This window comes from Salvelinus namaycush, chromosome 12 (genome assembly GCF_016432855.1).
Source record: "Salvelinus namaycush isolate Seneca chromosome 12, SaNama_1.0, whole genome shotgun sequence".
In the NCBI taxonomy this organism is placed as follows: domain Eukaryota; kingdom Metazoa; phylum Chordata; class Actinopteri; order Salmoniformes; family Salmonidae; genus Salvelinus; species Salvelinus namaycush.
In genome coordinates this window covers 24,892,919-24,912,706 of record NC_052318.1, presented here as the reverse complement: position 1 = coordinate 24,912,706, position 19,788 = coordinate 24,892,919, and the positions used below count along the sequence as shown (strand labels likewise).

At 40.1% G+C, this 19,788-nt stretch overlaps 1 protein-coding gene across 1 annotated transcript in view; it reads left to right on the top strand.

The window, feature by feature from the left end:
* The first annotated feature begins 1,624 nt into the window (after positions 1-1,624).
* The window catches only part of LOC120057029 (phosphoglycerate kinase-like), a 42,781-nt gene continuing 24,617 nt past the window's right edge, over positions 1,625-19,788 (top strand). Inside the window, exons 1-4 of the mRNA XM_039005390.1 lie at positions 1,625-1,884; positions 12,696-12,746; positions 18,788-18,943; positions 19,106-19,250. Coding sequence (XP_038861318.1) covers positions 1,820-1,884; positions 12,696-12,746; positions 18,788-18,943; positions 19,106-19,250 — 417 coding nt within the window. The 5' untranslated portion in view covers positions 1,625-1,819. The remainder of the gene's footprint in view (positions 1,885-12,695; positions 12,747-18,787; positions 18,944-19,105; positions 19,251-19,788) is intronic.

The following is a 19,788-nucleotide window of genomic DNA, read 5'->3' as shown; positions in this document are numbered from 1 at the left end:
ATGGTGGGAAAAAGGGAGATAGTTTGTTAAATAAGAATGGTAAAAAGTGTAAGCAGAGTGAGCTGTACGCCGGATTGAAGACAGGAGGAGAAATGGAAGTGAGCGAGGGCGAAGTAGCGGAGGTGGTAGGTGTGGTGTAGTTCTCGGAGTCCGAGGCTTGCAACGAGGGTCAGGATAAAGATGAGTCTGTGACGGTAGGAGTGAAATTCTTTGAAAAAGTGTACCATTGCCTTTTGGCTGATCCATTTGTGGTTTCAGGGTGGGTGAAAACAGAATTAGGTGCTGTGGAATCGGGGGAAGGTTACCAGAAGTGGTCTTGTGATAATTGTTTGTGTTTCTGCTGGTCAGAGGGAGTAGGCACTCCGTGTTAAACGAATGGGGGCAAGAGATGTGAATTGTTGTGCTCTCAAGAAAAGGGTGCCATTAAAAGGAGTGATTACTGGGGTAGCGGTAAATGTGAAAGTTGACCAACTGAAGGGGAAGATTCCCAGTGTTTGTGATGCTCATCGTTTGGTGAGACGCACAGGCTGGCGTGAGTGAGGAAACATAAGAGTCGTTGCCTGTTCTTTTAAGTTTTGATGTTGTGTCGTTGCCTGATGAAGTGATGTTAGATATATAAGTTTTCCTGTACGAGCTTTTGTGCAGAATATATTACGTTGTAACAGTTGTCAAGCTTATGGGCATGTGGCAGCAGTGTGTAGGAAGTAGGTTCAGCGGTCTAAGGCACTGCATCTCAATGCAAGAGGTGTCACTTCAGTCCCTGGTTTGAATCCAGGCTGTATCACATCCGGACGTGATTGGGAGTCCCATAGGGCGGCGCACAATTGGCCCAGCATCGTCGGGTTTGGCCGGGGTAGGCTGTATCGCATCCGGTCGTGATTGGGAGTCCCATAGGGCGGCGCACAATTGGCCCAGCATCGTCTGGGTTTGGCCGGGGTAGGCTGTTATTGTAAATAACAATTTGTTCTTAACTGACTTAGTTAAATAAAAACACACAAAAAATGAATGTGTAACATTGGGGAAAGTAGTGGTATGTGTTAATTGTAGGGGTGCCCATGGGCTGGGGATCAGAAATGTCCCGTGCGAGAGAGGCAGGTTGAGGTTTCCAGGGTTAGAGTAGTGCAGAAGTTGTCGTATGCTGAGGCAGTGAATAAAGAAGTGGAAAATGGGTCAAGAGGGAGGGACCCTGAGAGGAGTGGTATGAGTAGTAGATCTGTACCAGTACAGAGGGATAGGTCTACAAGTGATATATGCTTCAGTAAGATTGGATTTTTAGCAATGATTATCGACTGTACTCCATGTATGGAATGTAATTAGCAGAAAATTGAGATTGTGGTGGCAGCTGCAGAGAGGTATTTGGGTGTAGAGACTTGACTTCAGAAGAGTTACAAGGTGTGTTGAGTGGTGGTGTCCCGTCCTTTCAGGCTGATGGCCTGAGGTAAGGACTAGATAGATTTAAATAGTGGAATATGGTGGTGGGTTTTAGTGAGTGTAGGGTTAGATGGTAGGACATTTGTTGATTAAATATAATTGTCTTTTTTTTAAGCAAAGTACAAGTTATACTCCACTGTAGTAGGTGGCGGTAATGCAAAATGTATTGAATGCCAACCGCCGTTAAACCGCATCGAAGTAGAAGAAGAACAACCCAATGGCAGTGCTGATGCAGCAGTCTCGTATTAGCTTTTGACCAAAGCTAACGTCTCGTCCATCAGAAGTTCCTCCCTGCGCTAAGGTAATTTCATTCGGGAACTACCCGGCATCAGCAGAGTGAGGTGAAGATCGAAACGAGGAACAGAGCAGGTGCAAGTAAAACATCAAAATGTCGCTGTCAAATAAACTCACCCTGGACAAGGTGGACGTAAAGGGGAAGCGCGTGATCATGAGGTGAGTTCCAATTATGTGACTTCGAAGAGCCAGTGGAAAGGGGATTATACCATCGCTAGCGACCATCTTTGCCACGGTGATTCGTAACAAGATCGCTACCGAGTTGCCTGCCAATTCGTTACGGTGCTTTCACACCAGTTGGTTTACCCCCTTAGTTCGGTTCGTTTGGGCTGGTGTGAACACTATCCGCACTCGGGAGCCCAGGTAGCACAAACATCTGGCCTGATTCCGGCATGCCAAATCTAAAACTGCTGGCCTGGGTCTGGCAGACAGATCCGGCCCGTGTCCGAAATGAATGACGGTAGAGACTAGGCGAGAGTCATTCGGCCTAGATCTGGCAGCCTGAACTGAGCCCAAAACTGCCATTTTAGGCCCGGGGGTAGTAATATTGCAGCTATCAACCGAACTATAAACAACATAAACATAAAAAAATACATGTTCTAGTTATAAAACGTGTATACATGAAATGTACTTTGTGTGGGTGTCATCCTTCAACAGGCTCTCGTATGTACAGTAGCATGGATGACGTGACTGTTAGCAATAGGGTGTGTTCGTAAATTTTAAATCTGGAGTGCCAGAGTGTGCTCTGGGCGTTCGTTAACGCAGAGCTTTGTCAGATTGCCCGTTTTAAAATTCAGAGCGTTTCGTTCTCCGCGCGTTTAGAGCGCAGACAGGACGCTCTGGAGGAGAAGTAGTCTTGATCCGAGAGTTCTGACCTAACAGCTGTCAAGCTTGCTAGCTACTTCCAGACACAAATGAGAGAACAGCTCACTCTGACCATTTTACTCGCCCTAGCAGAGCTGGTTAGGCTGTTTTTATGTTATCCAGAGCGTTGGTGACTGCAACTGTGCTTCTGGCAAAAAAAAAGTATTACACATTTTTGCCAACGTTTACTGACACCGGTCATTTTCAACGAGCGTTTGTAAATGTGTCAGTTATTCTGCGTTATGGCACACTCAGACGAGAGTGCTCTGAAATCGGAGTAGATAGTTGCAGAGGGAAGTGTTCATTCCCAGGATCCTAAACTTGGCGGGACAATGTTTTTTTAATGCTGAGCTGTAGTCAATGAACAGCATTCTCAGATATGTATTCATCTTATCTAGGTCGGTGAGATCAGTGGAGTCCAATTGAGATTGCGTCATATGTTGGTGCGATGTTTTTGTGTGGTGATTTTCTGATCATTTTTTTGTGCATGGTCATGAGGCCGAACACAATTGCATAATTTGTAGACTGCAAGAAGCCCAAACAGATAACATTTGAAACCTTGCCGAAAACTGCAAGAGTATGAAGTTATTTGAAGAACAGAAGCGGCAACGAACATGATCTATACTGTTCCAGAACAGAACCGTTATTTTAAAAGCATGGGAACCGAATAATGTTATTTTACGTTCCAGGCCAATTTTTTTCACCTGTCCCACAAAAATTGCAACAAAGTGATTTTGCAAAGCACTCTCTGTCACTCAGAAAGGTATTGCTCTAGCACTACACAGCTGATTCAAATAATCAAAGCTTGATGATGAGTTGTTTTTTAAAAATCAGCTGTGTAGGCTAGGGCAAAAACCAAAACGTGCACGGGGCCCAGTACTGAGTTTGGAAAACACTGCCTACTGACAACATTACAAGCATGATTCAGAAATTAGGGAGAGATGTTAAAAATAATGGATTTACTTTTTCAATACTGGTTAAGGATACTATAGTTATCACGTTTCCCATTGGATGTATTAACTACAAAAAGGTATGATGTGTTTTTAATTCTAATGCTTCTCTGCTCACACACGCACACACACTTGTTAGCTAGCTAGATAACGTTTGCGCTGGTCCAACTTTGTAGTTCAATGACATTTTAAGTTCCTCCATAGAAACCGCTCTGCCGTATGTATAATTATGTGCCTAATTCAGATAATGCATGTAATAATCCTAGTTAAGGATACTATAGTTGGATTTATTAAATCCCCTAGTCTATTGATGCACCGGTGCGTCAATCTAAGTAACATAATAACACAATCCCCATCATAATTCCTTAGTTTAAGCTAGATGTTTTTTTTTATGGGCTGCGTCTCAATCCACCACATCCGCCTATGTCGCCCTTCCGCACCTGCGGTGGAAAGTGGCAGAGCTACAGCGCTGTTTGACAGACTAGGGCCCAGATGTACAAAACATTTCGTATGCAGAAGCTTCTTAAAAAAATAATACAAAAAAACTTCATAAGATTGTTTGTAAGTGCAATTCCTCAACAATATCTTCAGATTTCATGATTTTCATTATATTTATTACAAAAAAATCTATTTACAATGAAATATCATCTTAAAATGATTCTCACTAGGCAAATGATTTTTAGCTAGCTATCTAGCAGGCAATCATGTTAGCATATTTCATACTGAGATTACTGTTCTAAAATGTGTTATTTAGTTTCAAATAATATACTTAAACTTTCAGATGATGTTTGAGTGAATTCATTTGCTTTCATTAGCTTATTGTCTCAATGCCCTGAGTTTAAGACAAGGGTTTAGCTATCTTTGAATTAAGAACATTTCAAAGAACAAATCCAAGAGCTTTATTTTCAAGAATCTAATTTCTTAACTTTTGGCTTAAGGAGAAACATAAGAAATAACGCAAGAACATTTCCAATAAACTTTTTGAGGAATAGGAACTTTGCGTAACTTTCTTCATCAGTCTGTAGTTAAGGAAAAAATTGCAGGTATGAGGAAATGTCTTAAGGATCGGTGTCCTGTCAACGGACAAAACAGTTTTTTTCTCACCGCGATAGGTTTGATAAATTCACCTCTGAAGGTGAAATGTGTACTTGCATTCTGAAATCTTGCTCTGATTTATCGTCCAAAGGGTCCCAGAGATAACATGAAGTGTTGTTTTGTGAGATAAAATCCTTTTTCATATCCTAAAAAAGTCCATATAGCATGCACGATCAGTTTTTGCATTTCCCCTCGTTCAATTTGCAAAGAAAGGAATCTGAAAATCTCACCCTAAACGTGGTTTCAACGAGTCAAATCACGTTCGTATCTATTCCTCAGAGATCCTAGAAGGTAACAAGACTTCACTATCTCATTAGGGGTGTAGTATGTCCTATAGGGCAACATATTTGGTCAGAGAGCGACGCCTTCATGGCACGCCGATGACGCGGGCGGCCATCACTTGAACGACTGTATCTTTGGTCAAATAAGCACCAATCGGGGTCTAACAAAGCTAGCTAGATAGCCAATGAGCTGGGCTTTATGGGAGTATCCGGAAACCATGTATATGTCGTAAAATGTAGCTTCTAACCTTGTACGACAGCATGCCTTTTCATTTTGGACAAAAATTCTAAGGATATTCAGAGTTATGAAGTTATGAAAACTGGTTGTTTTGAAAATGTTGAACTTATAATATGGCTACTAATACTTGGAAAGCTAAATCAAAGTCCAAGTATACAGATTTGACGATATTCTTGCAGAAAAATGGAATATGAATGCGAATATCTCCTTCACGATTTGCCCAAGTGTACATGGGGACTTCACACTAAAAGTCTTGAGGATCAGTCATACTCCAAGTTATCCATCTGAAACTTTGCACAATCACTGCTGCCATCTTGTGGACTCTATCGGAATTACAACCATAGTGATGGCTATAACAGACCTTTCTCTTGCATTTCAAAGGTGGTGGTAAAAAAAAGTTTTTTTTTTTTTTTTTTTTTTCTTCTACCATATCTATTGTCTTATATTCTCCAACATTATGGAGGTAGTTTTGTGTGAACAAAAATAAGGTGTTAAATATGTGTAAAAATAAATAAATACAGTACCAGTCAAAAGTTTGGACACACCTACTCATTCAAGGGGTTTTACTTTATTTTTATGATTTTCTACATTTTAGAATAATAGTGAAGACCTCAACTCTGAAATAACACATATGGAATCATGTAGTAACCAAAAAAGTGTTCAACAAATCTAAATATATTTTATATTTGAGGTTCTTCAAAGTATCCACCCTTTGCCTTGATGACAGCTTTGCACACTCTTGGCATTCTCTCAACCAGCTTCATGAGGTGTTATTGACCTGGAATGCATTTCAATTAACAGGTGTGCGTTGTTAAAAGTACATTTGTGGAATTTCTTTCCTTAATGCGTTTAAGCCAATCAGTTCTGTTGTGACAAGGTAGGGGTGGTATACAGAAGATAGCCCTGTTAGAACAGCTCAAATAAGCAAAGAGAAACGACAGTCCATCATTACTTTAAGACATAGTCAGTCAATCCGGAGTATTTCAAAAACTTTGAAAGTTTCTTCAAGAGTTCAAGTAACAGACACATCTCAACATCAACTGTTCAGAGGAGACTGCGTGAATCAGGCCTTCATGGTCGAATTGCTGCAAAGAAACCACTAGTAAAGGACACCAATAAGGAGAAGAGACTTGCTTGGGCCAAGAAACACGAGCAATGGACATTAGACAGATGAAAAGGACAGATTTCCACCGGAGTTCAAATTTGAGATTGGTTCCAACCGCCATGTCTTTGTGAGACACAGAGTAGGTGAACAGATGATCTCTGCATGTGTGGTTTCTCCCGTGAAGCATGGAGGTGGGTGGTGTGAGGGTGCTTTGCTGGTAACACTGTCTGTGATTTATTTAGAATTCAAGGCACACTTAACCAGCATGGCTACCACAGCACTCTGCAGCGATAAGCCATCCCATCTGGTTTAAGCTTAGGCCCACTATCATTTGTTTTTCAACAGAACAATGACCCCAAACACACCTCCAGCCTGTCTAAGGGCTATTTGACCAAGAAGGAGAGTGATGGAGTGCTGCATCAGATGAGAGTGCTCTGACCTGGCCTCCACAATCACCTGACCTCAACCCAATTGAGATGGTTTGGGATGACTTGGACCGCAGAGTGAAGGAAAAGCAGCAAACAAGTGCTCAGCATATGTGGGAACTCCTTCAAGACTGTTGGAAAAACGTTCCTAATGAAGCTGGTTGAGAGAATGCCAAGAGTGCGCAAAGCTCTCATCAAGGCAAAGGGTGGCTACTTTGAAGAATCTCATATAAAATATATTTTGATTTAACGCTTTTGGTTACTACATGATTCCGTATGTGTTATTTCAGAGTTTTGAGGTCTTCACTATTATTCTACAATGTAGAAAATAGTAAAAATAAAGAAACCCTTGAATGAGTAGGTGTATGTATAAGAAAGCGCTGGAAATAATATAATCTACATCAAAAACATATTTCTTATGATTTATTTTTCGACTGACTTTTTTTAACCAATTATGAATGTGTTATTCAATGTGTTTCTATGGGCTATAGTAGTAATGGCCAAATTCAGTTATTTATCAAATCTTTTTTTGGTATACCTAAAGGGGTCCTAAAATTCCAAATTAAGTAGCTAAATGATCCATGGTATGGCCTTCTTAAAACAATTCTTTATGTCAGGATAGACTTTTAACAAAAAGGAAAAATGTGTTTTTAATTCTGGTGCTGCAATGCACACACACACTTTTGTGAGTCAGCAGCATACAACCCTGCATCCCACTGCTGTCTTGCTTCTGAAGCTAAGCAGGGTTGGTCCCAGGATGGGAGACCAGATGCTGTTGGAAGTGGTGTTGGAGGGCCAGTAGGAGGCACCCTTTCCTCTGGTCTAAAAAATAAGACCCCAATGCCCCAGGGCAGTGATTGGGGACATTGCCTTGTTTCTCTGGGACCCTCGGGATGACAAATCAGAGCAAGCTAACTGAATGTAAGTACATTATTTACCTTCAGAGGTGAATGTATCAAACCAGTTGCTGTGAAAATTGTTTTGTTGTGCACGCCTCAAACAATAGCATGGTATTTTTTTACTATAATAGCTACTGTTAATTAAACACTGCAGTTAGATTAACAATAATTTAAGCTTTCTGCCCATATAAGACATGTCTATGTCCCAGAAAGTTGGCTGTTGTATACAACATCATTCTAGTCACATTAGCGCATGTTAGCAGCAACAACAACTGTCCCAGTTTAGGGACAGTTTAGGGACATCGATCCCGTAGAGGTTAACTCGGTAAGTCAGTTAAGAACAAATTGTTATTTACAATGACGGCCTACCAAAAGGCCTTCTGTGGGGACTGGCAGGGATAAAAAATATAGGACAAAACACACATAACAAAAGACAACACAACATTACATAAAGAGAGTCCTAAGACGACAGCATAGCATGATAGCAACACATGACAACACAGCATGGCAGCTTCACAGCATGGTAGCAGCACAAAACATGGTACAAACATTATTGGGCACAGACAACAGCACAAAGCGCAAGAAGGTAAAGACAACAATACATCACACAAAGTAGCCACAAATGTCAGTAAGAGTGTCCATGATTTGAGTCTTTGATTGAAGAGATTGAGAACTGTCCATTATCAAAGCACATCTTTCGCCTATGCATGTCAAAATACCGCTATAACATTGGTCAATGCTATCCAAGATCCTTGGGACGTCCCTACCTTAATTCCTACCCTACCCATTACCATTTTACATTTCAACTTCAATAGGGTAGGTACATCCCACAGATCCCGGAAAGCATGGACCCTATACAATTTCCCCCAATTATCTGCGCTGTCTCATACTTGCTGCCCATATGAGCGCTTCGGTAGAGAATGTGTGATCAATAAACGGTATAAGAGTAGATATGGATATTTTTTTAAAGACTTGATCCCCGTTAAGATATTTTAACTATTTCCGTTCTTCATGAGCTGATCTGCTGCCTATCTGTATAATCATCAACTTCATTTAGCCAAATATAGGAGATATTCTGTCATTAGTCAGAGGTTATCTTGCAAGACTAGCAACTTTGGTCATTTAACTTTTGTTTGACTACCGTTACAAAGTTTAGGATTTGATAATGCTATAGCATACTCGGAGTACGCTCTGTGTCGAAATGGCCTACTGCTGAAATGCGCTGAATTAATTGAGGAAGATGATAATGCTCTGAATTAATTAACTGCCTGTTAATTCACAACAATGTCATTGGCGATGCAGCACCCCTCTTATTAGGGGAGAACCCTGACATTGTGACCATATCTTTGTTTTAAATGGGCACTTCCAATTTAAATATGAATTATTGAAACTTGATGGATTTTAGGGACAATATTAATTGCTCTTGTGCAGAGTTGTATGGTTTGTTAAACTATGAAATCAATGATTTTTGTTTGTCATACAGTTTAAAGTAAAAAAAATCTGTCTCAGTGTAATGTCATTACTGTGAAATTGACCCTTAGTCAAACAGGAAAGTGTTTATCACTGCATTTCTTTTCAATACTTAGCCCAGTGTCATAAACTAGATTTCCATTCAATTGGCGACAGATTTTCATGCGAGTATTCTAAAATCTGCAAAAAGAATATGCACATTTTCCCACCAGATATGTTACCATCAAATTGAATTATGGAAGATAAAAGGCTGTGTGCGAAGACGTAGTGCACATAAAACCTTTTGAGGTTAAATACCCATATACCGAATAAAAAAAAAACAAGTTAAATGGGTTTCCATCACATTTTCAACTTCTCACAAAAAATGTTGCGTTATATAGGGAGACTGCCCACTTTGGTATTGGCACGTGCGAGTTCTTAGTAGCTAGCTAACGTTTTTTGTTTGGATCGAATCAGTTGCCTGGACTGCTTGTCTATGTCCTGTGATCCTTCGACCAAGGACGGGTCTGAGGAGCTATTTGGGCTTGCAGCTAGCCTAGCTGCTAGCTAGCTGCATATGAAGCAAGCAGGGTTTTCTTGAGGGCTTGAACGCAGCCCACAACACGGTTAGCCATTGTGGCTGGGACTGGGGATTGACCTGGGTTTGTGGCTGTCTAGATCCCTGCTGCTTGTTTTCAATCTTTCATGTGACCTGCCCTGTCTGGAACTGCGAGGAGTATCAGCGTAACATACATTGCTAGCTACATGACAAAGACCAAAGCCTGCGGGAGTAGCATTGAGGACAGTGGTGTCTCTCTATCACACGTGAAGGTTCTTTTAAACGAACAAAAATAGTTCTACAAGCAGTTGTACAACAGGAAAATAGCTTCAAGTGTTTTGTTCAAATACTGGTGGATTCAACTAATAAAATAATGGACGACCTGGCCAGAGAGGTCCAGGACCTGAAGAACAGTTTGCAGTTCTCCAGGGTCAGCTCTATAAGTTGAAACAGGAGAACGGCAAGATGACAGCAATCTGTAAGTCATTGCGAGAGGTCATCAGTTCTGTATGTGAATCTATGATTAAAATGATAGTCACTCAAGATTTATCCATCAAGGTGAAACAACATGGTTGTGGACGGAATTGCAGAATCTCATGAGACCTGGACGGAGTCTGAGGTCAAAGTGAGAGAAATTATCTGAGAAATTGAAGATAGAGGTGGAGCGCGCCCACAGGACTGGAAAACCCACCACCGGCCCAGGTGACAGGCCCAGGCCAATAGTGGTCAAGTTCCTGAGGTTCAAGGAGAAGGTAGCTGTTATGGAAAGAGAACTTAAAAGGAATGTATATCTTCCTCAATGAGGACTATCCTGAAGCTGTGTGCCAGAAGAGGAAAGAACTGATCCCAGCCATGAAAGCTGCTAGAGCGTGTGGGGACATTGCTTACATCTGCTATGACAGGCTCATTGTCCACCCTCCCTCCCAGATTCCTGTAGAGGATGAGAGAGCCAAGCCTATGGGTTCGTAGCTTCAGCCCCGCCTCAGACACACATACACCAATTGATTAAATGACTGCTGAATGTACACCACCGTTCAAAAGTTTGGGGTCACTTAGAAATGTCCTTGTTTTTGAAAGAAAAGCACTTTTTTAAAATCCGTTTTAAAATAACATCAAATTGATCATAAATACTGTTTAGACATTGTTAATGTTGTAAATTACTATTGTAGCTGGAACTGGCTGATTTCAAAACTTTTTTAATGGAATATATACATGCGCGTAGAGGCCCATTATCAGCAACCATCACTCCTGTGTTCTAATGGCACGTTGTGTTAGCTAATCCAAGTTTAGCATTTTAAAAAGGCTAATTGATCATTAGAAAGCCCTTTTGCAATTATGTGAGCACAGCTGAAAACTGTTCTGATTAAAGACGCAATAAAACTGGCCTTCTTTAGACTAGTTGAGTATCTGGAGCATCAGCATTTGTGGGTTCGATTACAGGCTCAAAATGGCCAGAAACAAAGACTTTCTTTGTGAAACTCATCAGTCTATTCTTGATCTGAGAAATGAACGCTATTCCATGTGAGAAATTGCCAAGAAAATGAAGATCTCGTACAACGCTGTGTCACAGAACAGAGCAAACTGGCCCTAACCAGAATAGAAAGAGGAGTGGGAGGCCCCGGTGCACAACTGAGCAAGAGGACTAGTACATTAGTGTCCAGTTTGAGAAACAGACGCCTCACAAGTCCTCAACTGGCAGCTTCATTAAATAGTACCCGCAAAACACCAGTCTCAACATCAGCAGTGAAGAGGCGACTCCGGGATGCTGGCCTTCTAGGCAGAGTTGCAAAGAAAAAGCCATATCTCAGACTGGCCAATAGAAATAAAATATTAAGATGGGCAAAAGAACAGACACTGGACATAGGAACTCTGCCTAGAAGGCCAGCATCCCAGAGTCGCCTGTTGACGTTGAGACTGGTGTTTTGCGGGTACTATTTAATGAAGCTGCCAGTTGAGGACTTGTGAGACAGATGGAAAAACCTTTGGAGTACTTTAAATGAAATTGTGGGCAGAAAGACAAATTCAACTTATTTTAATGATTACTTCATTGACAAAGTGGGCAAACTTAGGCAGGAAATGCCAACAACGAACAGTGAGCCATCATATTCATGCATAAAAAACTAATAAAAACAATGAAAGAAAAGCATTTGCAAGTTTGAATTCTGTAAAGTTAGTGTGGGAGAGGTGGGGAAATTATTGTTATCGATCAATAATGACAAACCTCCGGGCATTGACAACTTAGATGGAAAGCTGCTGAGGATGGTAGCTGACTCTAGCCATTCCTATCTGTCATATTTTTTTTTTATCTGAACCTAGAGGAAAGTCTTTGTCCTCAGGCCTGAAGGGAAGCCGAAGTAATTCCGCTACCCAAGAGTGGTAAAGCGGCCTTTACTGGTTCTAACAGCAGACCTAAAAGCTTGCTGCCAGCTCTTAGCAAACTGTTGGTAAAATGGTGTTTGACCAAATACAATGCTATTTCTCTGTAAACAAATTAACAACAGACTTTCAGCATGTTTCTAGAGAAGGGCACTCAACGTGTACTGCACTGACACAAATGACTGATTGGTTGAAGGAAATTAATAATAGGAAGACTCTCAGTTCCATTAGATTACACATAATACTGCCTAGATTTTATTGAGAGCTAGACCAGCTCTAGCTAGCTAGGTAGCTAACAAGCTTGTGTGCAGAAAGGCACCAGAATTAAAATAAAAACACATCTTACCTTTTTGTAGTTAACTAACATTGAAGAATTAATCCATTGTTCTCTAATAAAAAATATTTGGAGGGAGGGGCAGGTAGCCTACACCATACTGGCAAATATTTTCAGCTGGCAGGCATGCAGACACTGGAATAAGTTTGAGTGACGGCGATGGCTTTGCATAGGCGTTTTTTTGTGGAACTAGGATAAATAATACCCTGAACATAAAGTAACAGTATGAACTGGTTCCGATGCTTTTAAAACAGTTCTGTTCCGAAACAGTATAGATCACTTTCTTTCTTGGTTCTGGTTCTGTACTTCAATGTCGTTATTTTTCTGTTCTGTTCCCTGAACACAATTCACTATTACTGTGTCCAAAACTGATGTTTGACATTTCTCTTTTGCAGGGTTGATTTCAATGTGCCCATGAAGGACCATAAAATCACAAACAACCAGAGGTAAGTTTTAATTTAATCATCTATTTATTTTTTATTATTATTTTTTTTAAATTATTTAAAAAAATATATATTTTATAATTTTTTTTTGTTGTTAAGGGGTGGATCAGCTTAATATTGCGGAAAGAATGTTGCTTCCAATGTAATTGTCTGCATCATTTCCAATCCCCCATATTTTTGTGGTAAATACAGTGGGGCAAAAAAGTATTTAGTCAGCCACCAATTGTGCAAGTTCTCCCACTTAAAAAGATGAGAGAGGCCTGTAATTTTCATCATAGGTACACTTCAACTATGACAGACAAAATGAGAAAACAAAATCCATAAAATCACATTGTAGGATTTTTAATGAATTTATTTGCAAATTATGGTGGAAAATTAGTATTTGGTCAATAACAAAAGTTTCTCAATACTTTGTTATATACCCTTTGTTGGCAATGACAGAGGTCAAACGTTTTCTGTAAGTCTTCACAAGGTTTTCACACACTGTTGCTGGTATTTTGGCCCATTCCTCCATGCAGATCTCCTCTAGAGCAGTGATGTTTTGGGGCTGTTGCTGGGCAACACGGACTTTCAACTCCCTCCAAAGATTTTCTATGGGGTTGAGATCTGGAGACTGGCTAGGCCACTCCAGGACCTTGAAATGCTTCTTACGAAGCCACTCCTTCGTTGCCCGGGCGGTGTGTTTGGGATCATTGTCATGCACGTTTCATCTTCAATGCCCTTGCTGATGGTAGGCTTTGTTACTTTGGTCCCAGCTCTCTGCAGGTCATTCACTAGGTCCCCCCGTGTGGTTCTGGGATTTTTGCTCACCGCTCTTGTGATCATTTTGACCCCACGGGGTGAGGTCTTGCGTGGAGCCCCAGATCGAGGGAGATTATCAGTGGTCTTGTATGTCTTCCATTTCCTAATAATTGCTCCCACAGTTGATTTCTTCAAACCAAGCTGCTTACCTATTGCAGATTCAGTCTTCCCAGCCTGGTGCAGGTCTACAATTTTGTTTCTGGTGTCCTTTGACAGCTCTTTGGTCTTGGCCATAGTGGAGTTTGGAGTGTGACTGTTTGAGGTTGTGGACAGGTGTCTTTTATACTGATAACAAGTTCAAACAGGTGCCATTAATACAGGTAACGAGTGGAGGACAGAGGAGCCTCTTAAAGAAGAAGTTACAGGTCTGTGAGAGCCAGAAATCTTGCTTGTTTGTAGGTGACCAATTACAAATTTTCCACCATAATTTGCAAATAAATTCATTAAAAATCCTACATTGTGATTTTCTGGATTTTCTTTTCTCATTTTGTCTGTCATAGTTGAAGTGTACCGGTGATGAAAATTACAGGCCTCTCTCATCTTTTTAAGTGGGAGAACTTGTACAATTGGTGGCTGACTAAATACTTTTTTGCCCCACTGTATATCCATACACGCATGCATACATATACACATATACACATATATACATACACATACCTATATAGACATATATACTTTTTTAAAGAATATACCTTTATTATTATTCCCCGCAAACCCTACCACCGATCCCCCAATTGGAGTAAACTAATAAACACTTCTGCTTTTACCTTCAATTTATACATCTTATACACATTTTACAGACACAGTCTACTTTACAATAGTTCTCTCTTGTTTGTTCTTAGTCCTTCCTCTATTTCTGATGTCCATCCAGTTTGATTTCTATTTGTAACTATGCTATTTCACAAAAGTTCCGAACCTATATACATTTTACAGATCTCGTATGCTTTACATTGTTTATCTTGTTATTAGTCCCACCCTTCAGCTCCATTCAACCTCTCCCATCTATCTCTCAACATCATCCATTTCGGATTTCTATTTGCCATATATTTTTCAACTGTGCTGTGATGCTTCACAAAATAATTGAACCTTCCTATTCTCATAGCTTCTACAGATTGTTAATTAATAATAAACATTTTTGCTAAAATAATAATTATATTATTGATTGATTGACTATGGCTTTTCAAATCACCCAGTATTGCTATCTGTAGCGTTAGTTCAAGGCAAATGTTGCAATTCTTCAGCCATTCCTGGATCTGTGACCAAAAACGAGCTACATATGGACAATACCAAAATAAATGATCTAATGACTCTGCCTCCTCACAGCAGAATCTGCAGAGCTGGGAAGATTGTATCCCCCATATATATAACATTCTATTAGTTGCAAGAATTTTGTATAGTAATTTAAATTGAAAAATTTGAAGTTTTGAATCCGGCGTTGTTTTGCGTATCAATTCATAAACCATGTGCCATGGAATGGGTACATCGAAAATCTCTTCCCAACTATTTTGCAATTTATATGGCACAGCTGTCAGTTTTTTGGTCCTTAAATGAAATTGGTATATGTTTTTATTTATCACACTTTTCTTTAACCATTTATGTTCTTTAATACATGGCCGACATACAAGTTCCTTACTTTTTCCCCCTTCTACTTGCCTCTTCCATTTTTGTGGTAATGCTGCAATTAATTGGTTGTAATTTTGGGTAGAGCAGACATTTCCATATGTCTGTGTTAGCTGCATGTGTGACAACTCCACCAGTCCTATTTATGATATCATTCACTAAAATTATACCTTTTTTAAAAATGTCTTCGATAAATATATTTTTTAATCAATTAGTATATTTGAATTTAACCACAATATTTGTTGTACTATTTGTTCCGTCCTTTCAGGTGGATTAAACTGAAATTGCAACCAACTTTCTAAGGCTTGTTTAAAAAATAAAATATATTTTGGAGATTATTTCCTTTTCAAACAACCGAAAGTGAGCAGGTGTAATCTAAATAAAGGGGAAAAGGCCCTTGTTATAAGTACACCTCTGGATAACATTGTATCCTTATTAACATTAAAGAAAACAAAGACAGAAATATAGATCAACTTACAACAAAGAATAACTTTATTAACATTGTTTTTTAGTCTGTAACAGAAAATACTTAAAACTTCTTCTGGCTGCAAGCCCGAGGCCGGCCACAATATGACAACAGCCACTTCAAGTGCAGGGCGCGAAATTCAAAATATATTTTTTAGAAATATTTAACTTTCACACATTAACAAGTCCAATACAGCAAATGAAAGGTACACATCTTGTGAATCCAGCCAACATGTCCGATTTTTTAAAATGTTTTACAGCGAAAACAGCACGTATATTTATGTTAGCTCACCACCAAATACAAAAAAGGACAGACATTTTTCACAGCACAGGTAGCATGCACAAAGCCAACCTAACTAACCAAGAACCAACCAAACTAACCAACAAACAACTTCATCAGATGACAGTCTTATAACATGTTATTCAATAAATCTATGTTTTGTTCGAAAAATGTGCATATTTCAGGTATAAATCATAGTTTACATTGCAGCTACAATCAGAAATAGCACCGAAGCAGACAGAATAATTACAGACACCAACGTCAAATACCTAAATACTCATCATAAAACATTTCTGAAAAATACATAGTGTACAGCAAATGAAAGACAGGCATCTTGTGATTCCAGCCAATATTTCCGATTTCTTAAGTGTTTTACAGCGAAAACACAATATAGCGTTATATTAGCTTACCACAATAGCCAGAAACACAAGCCATTTCCCAGAAGCAAAAGTTAGCGATCGTAACAAACCAGCAAAAGATATATAATTTTTTACTAACCTTGATATGCTTCATCAGATGACAGTCCTATAACATCAGGTTATACATACACTTATGTTTTGTTCGAAAATGTGCATATTTAGAGCTGAAATCAGTGGTTATACATTGTGCTAAGGTAGCATCTTTTTCCCACAACGTCCGGATATTTTTCTGACACTTTTTCTGACACACATATTCTGACCAAATAGCTATTCATAAACATAACAAAAAAATACATGTTGTATAGGAAATGATAGATACACTAGTTCTTAATGCAATCGCCGTGTTAGAATTCTAAAAATAACTTCATTACGACATCCAGCTTAGGTATAGCGAGAGAGTACCCAAAAGCTGGGCGCAAACGACTAGCACAACATGTTCGACAGATATATGAAATAACATCATAAAATGGGTCCTACTTTTGCTGATCTTTCATCAGAATGTTGTACAAGGGGTCCTTTGTCGGGAACAATCGTTGTTTGGATTTAGAACGGCCTTTTTCCCTCTCGATTTAGCAAGCACACTTGCCAAGTGGCGCAAATCTCTCCATGTCAACAAACGGAAGAGAACGGAACACGGCAAAACTCCCGAAAAAATGTCAATAATCTGATTAAACTATATTGAAAAAACATACTTTACGATGATATTGTCACATGTATCAAATAAAATCAAAGCCGGAGATATTAGTCGTCCATAACGACAGCTTATCAGAAGGCAAATCCAGGTCCCTTGACGCGCTCTCCAGAAAACAGGAAACTGGTGACACGTCATACAAAGAGCTATTATACGAGCCCAGATCAAGTTACACACTCCATTTCTTCTCTCACTCCTTGTCGACATCTAGTGGAAGACGTATGAAGTGCATCTAAACGAATAAATATCAAGGACTTTAATAGGCAGCCCCTAGAAGAGAGCATCGATTTCAGATTTTCCACTTCCTGTCAGGAAGTTTGCTGCAAAAGGAGTTCTGTTTTACTCACAGATATAATTGAAATGGTTTTAGAAACTAGAGAGTGTTTTCTATCCAATAGTAATAATAAAATGCATATTGTAGGAGCAAGAATTGAGTACGAGGCCGTTTGAAATGGGCACCTTTTATCCAGCTACTCAATACTGCCCCTGCAGCTCAAACAGGTTAAAGTGCATCGATTTGCCTGAAATTTAAAAAAATCATTCAAGCCTTATTTAAACTGTAAACATTTTTTGACCGTTTGATACTGAAAAATAAAATAAAATATAATCAATAAATAATAATACATTCAAATTGATCAGCAACATTAACTCAGGAGCACAATATATGAAACACTGACCTATAAAACAAAAATGAATAAAACAATTTGTGCAGATTTTTTTAAATCAAAATGAGGAAGTCATAGTTTTTATTTTTGCAGCACTTGCGTCATCCAGCATGACAGAGACCATGTCTAATGCTGCAGGCAGTAAGTATCAGCTCCTCTGCTATGGAGTGGGGTTTTTTGCACTGAGCAATTTGGTACGCCACCTTATGATGCCAGCAGTGCTCGCAGGTTTACTGAAGTAGCATTCACAAAGCGGGACGATTGTTGGCAATATTCGGCACGTTTTCGCTGAAAAAACTCAAGCGGCTTATCAGCATGATTGGGGTGTAATGTCTTTAAGTGACGCCTTAATTTATTTGGCTTCATGCTGTCCGCTGCCAACATTTTTAGACACAGTAAACATACCAGTCTTTCCTCGTCTCCCACCGTAGTCACAGTGAAGCCAAGCGCTACATACGCGTCGTCATATTTCCTCGTCTTAGCTTTCGGGAGACTTACGTTTGTCTCATTATCTCCATCTGTCTCCGCCTTTCTTTTCATCCCTGTTAAATATTTTTCCATGGTGTCTCTTAAGGGTTTGTTATCTGCATTTCATATCTCCTGCTCTGTGCTGTGTGCTCTTGTTCGGTGCAAAAGAAAACTACCCCCTGCAGCAAAAAAAGCATGTTCCCCGGGGTCACACGCGCCCCCCCTGGCATCGCGCCGAGCCCCTCCAGGGGGGCGCGCCCCACTATTTGAGAAGGACTGCTTTAGTGAGAGGTCTAATGCTTTAATATTTAATAATTTCTGCCCTCCGAATTCATATTCGTTTTATTAATTAGCCCTTTTAATTTTATCTGGCTTGCCGTTCCAAATAAAATGTAATATTTTTTGTTCATATAATTTAAAAAGCAGGTCACTAGGTGTAGGCAAAACCATAAGCAAATAGGTAAACTGTGATATCGGACATTTGTGATTTTTCCACAAATAGACAGGTATTTTCCTTTCCATGGTAGCATTTGATCATCTATTAGTAATACACCTTATTAGACTAAATGCTGCTATGTCATTTTATAGGAGCCCTATTCCAGCCTTTGCTCATACTTTGTACCTATGTGTTCCAGGATCAAGGCTGCTGTCCCCACCATCAAGCACTGTCTGGATCATGGGGCCAAGGCTGTGGTGCTGATGAGCCACTTGGGTCGTCCTGATGGGAACCCCATGCCTGACAAATTCTCCCTGGAGCCCGTGGCCGCCGAGCTCAAGAGCCTGCTGGGCAAGTGAGACCTCCTGGCTCCTTCCATGGCCCTCCATAGCTGCCTATTACCATGCGCCGAGTGAAATATTACTATTCCCAATTAATTAATCATATTTGTCATTTTGGAAATATTTGGGTTCTTTGTACTCAAATGTGCACGTGTTTGCTTTGCACTCATTCTCAGGGACGTGCACTTCTTGAAGGACTGTGTGGGTCCCGATGTAGAGCAGGCCTGCGCCGACCCCGCAGCCGGTTCCGTCATTCTCCTGGAGAACCTGAGATTCCACGTCGCTGAGGAGGGCAAGGGCAAGGACGCCTCCGGAAACAAGGTGGGTGCATATCACCGGCTGCAGCCGCAGTAGCCATTCCCAGAGGCCTTTTCTATTTACATAAATGGAGGACTCCTGCCCTGCAGAGGCCCAAGCTGCAGCTGCGTCACCATCCTGTGGTGTTAGCGTCAGCAGAGCCGCTAAGGGCAGAGAAGAAAATAGAACCAAGCTTACAGTGGCATGAGTCACCAGTCAGATATCTGACTGAAAAAACAATAATTTTTCAGATTGAGACCAGGGTAGAGAAAATGGTGTCTGTGAGTACATCCATACTATACTTATGAAACTAGAACATAAAAAGACCATGATTTGGGGGATTTTTCACAACATTTAATCCTTTGTAGGGAGGATTGTTGACACTGAGTGTACAAAACATTAAGAACACCTGCTCTTTCTATGACAGATTGACCAGGTGAATCCAGGTGAAAGCTATGATCCCTCATCGATGTCACTTGTTAAATCCACTTCAATCAGTGTAGATAAAGGGGAGAAGACCAGTTAAAGGATTTCTAAGCCTGGAGACAACTGAGACATGGAT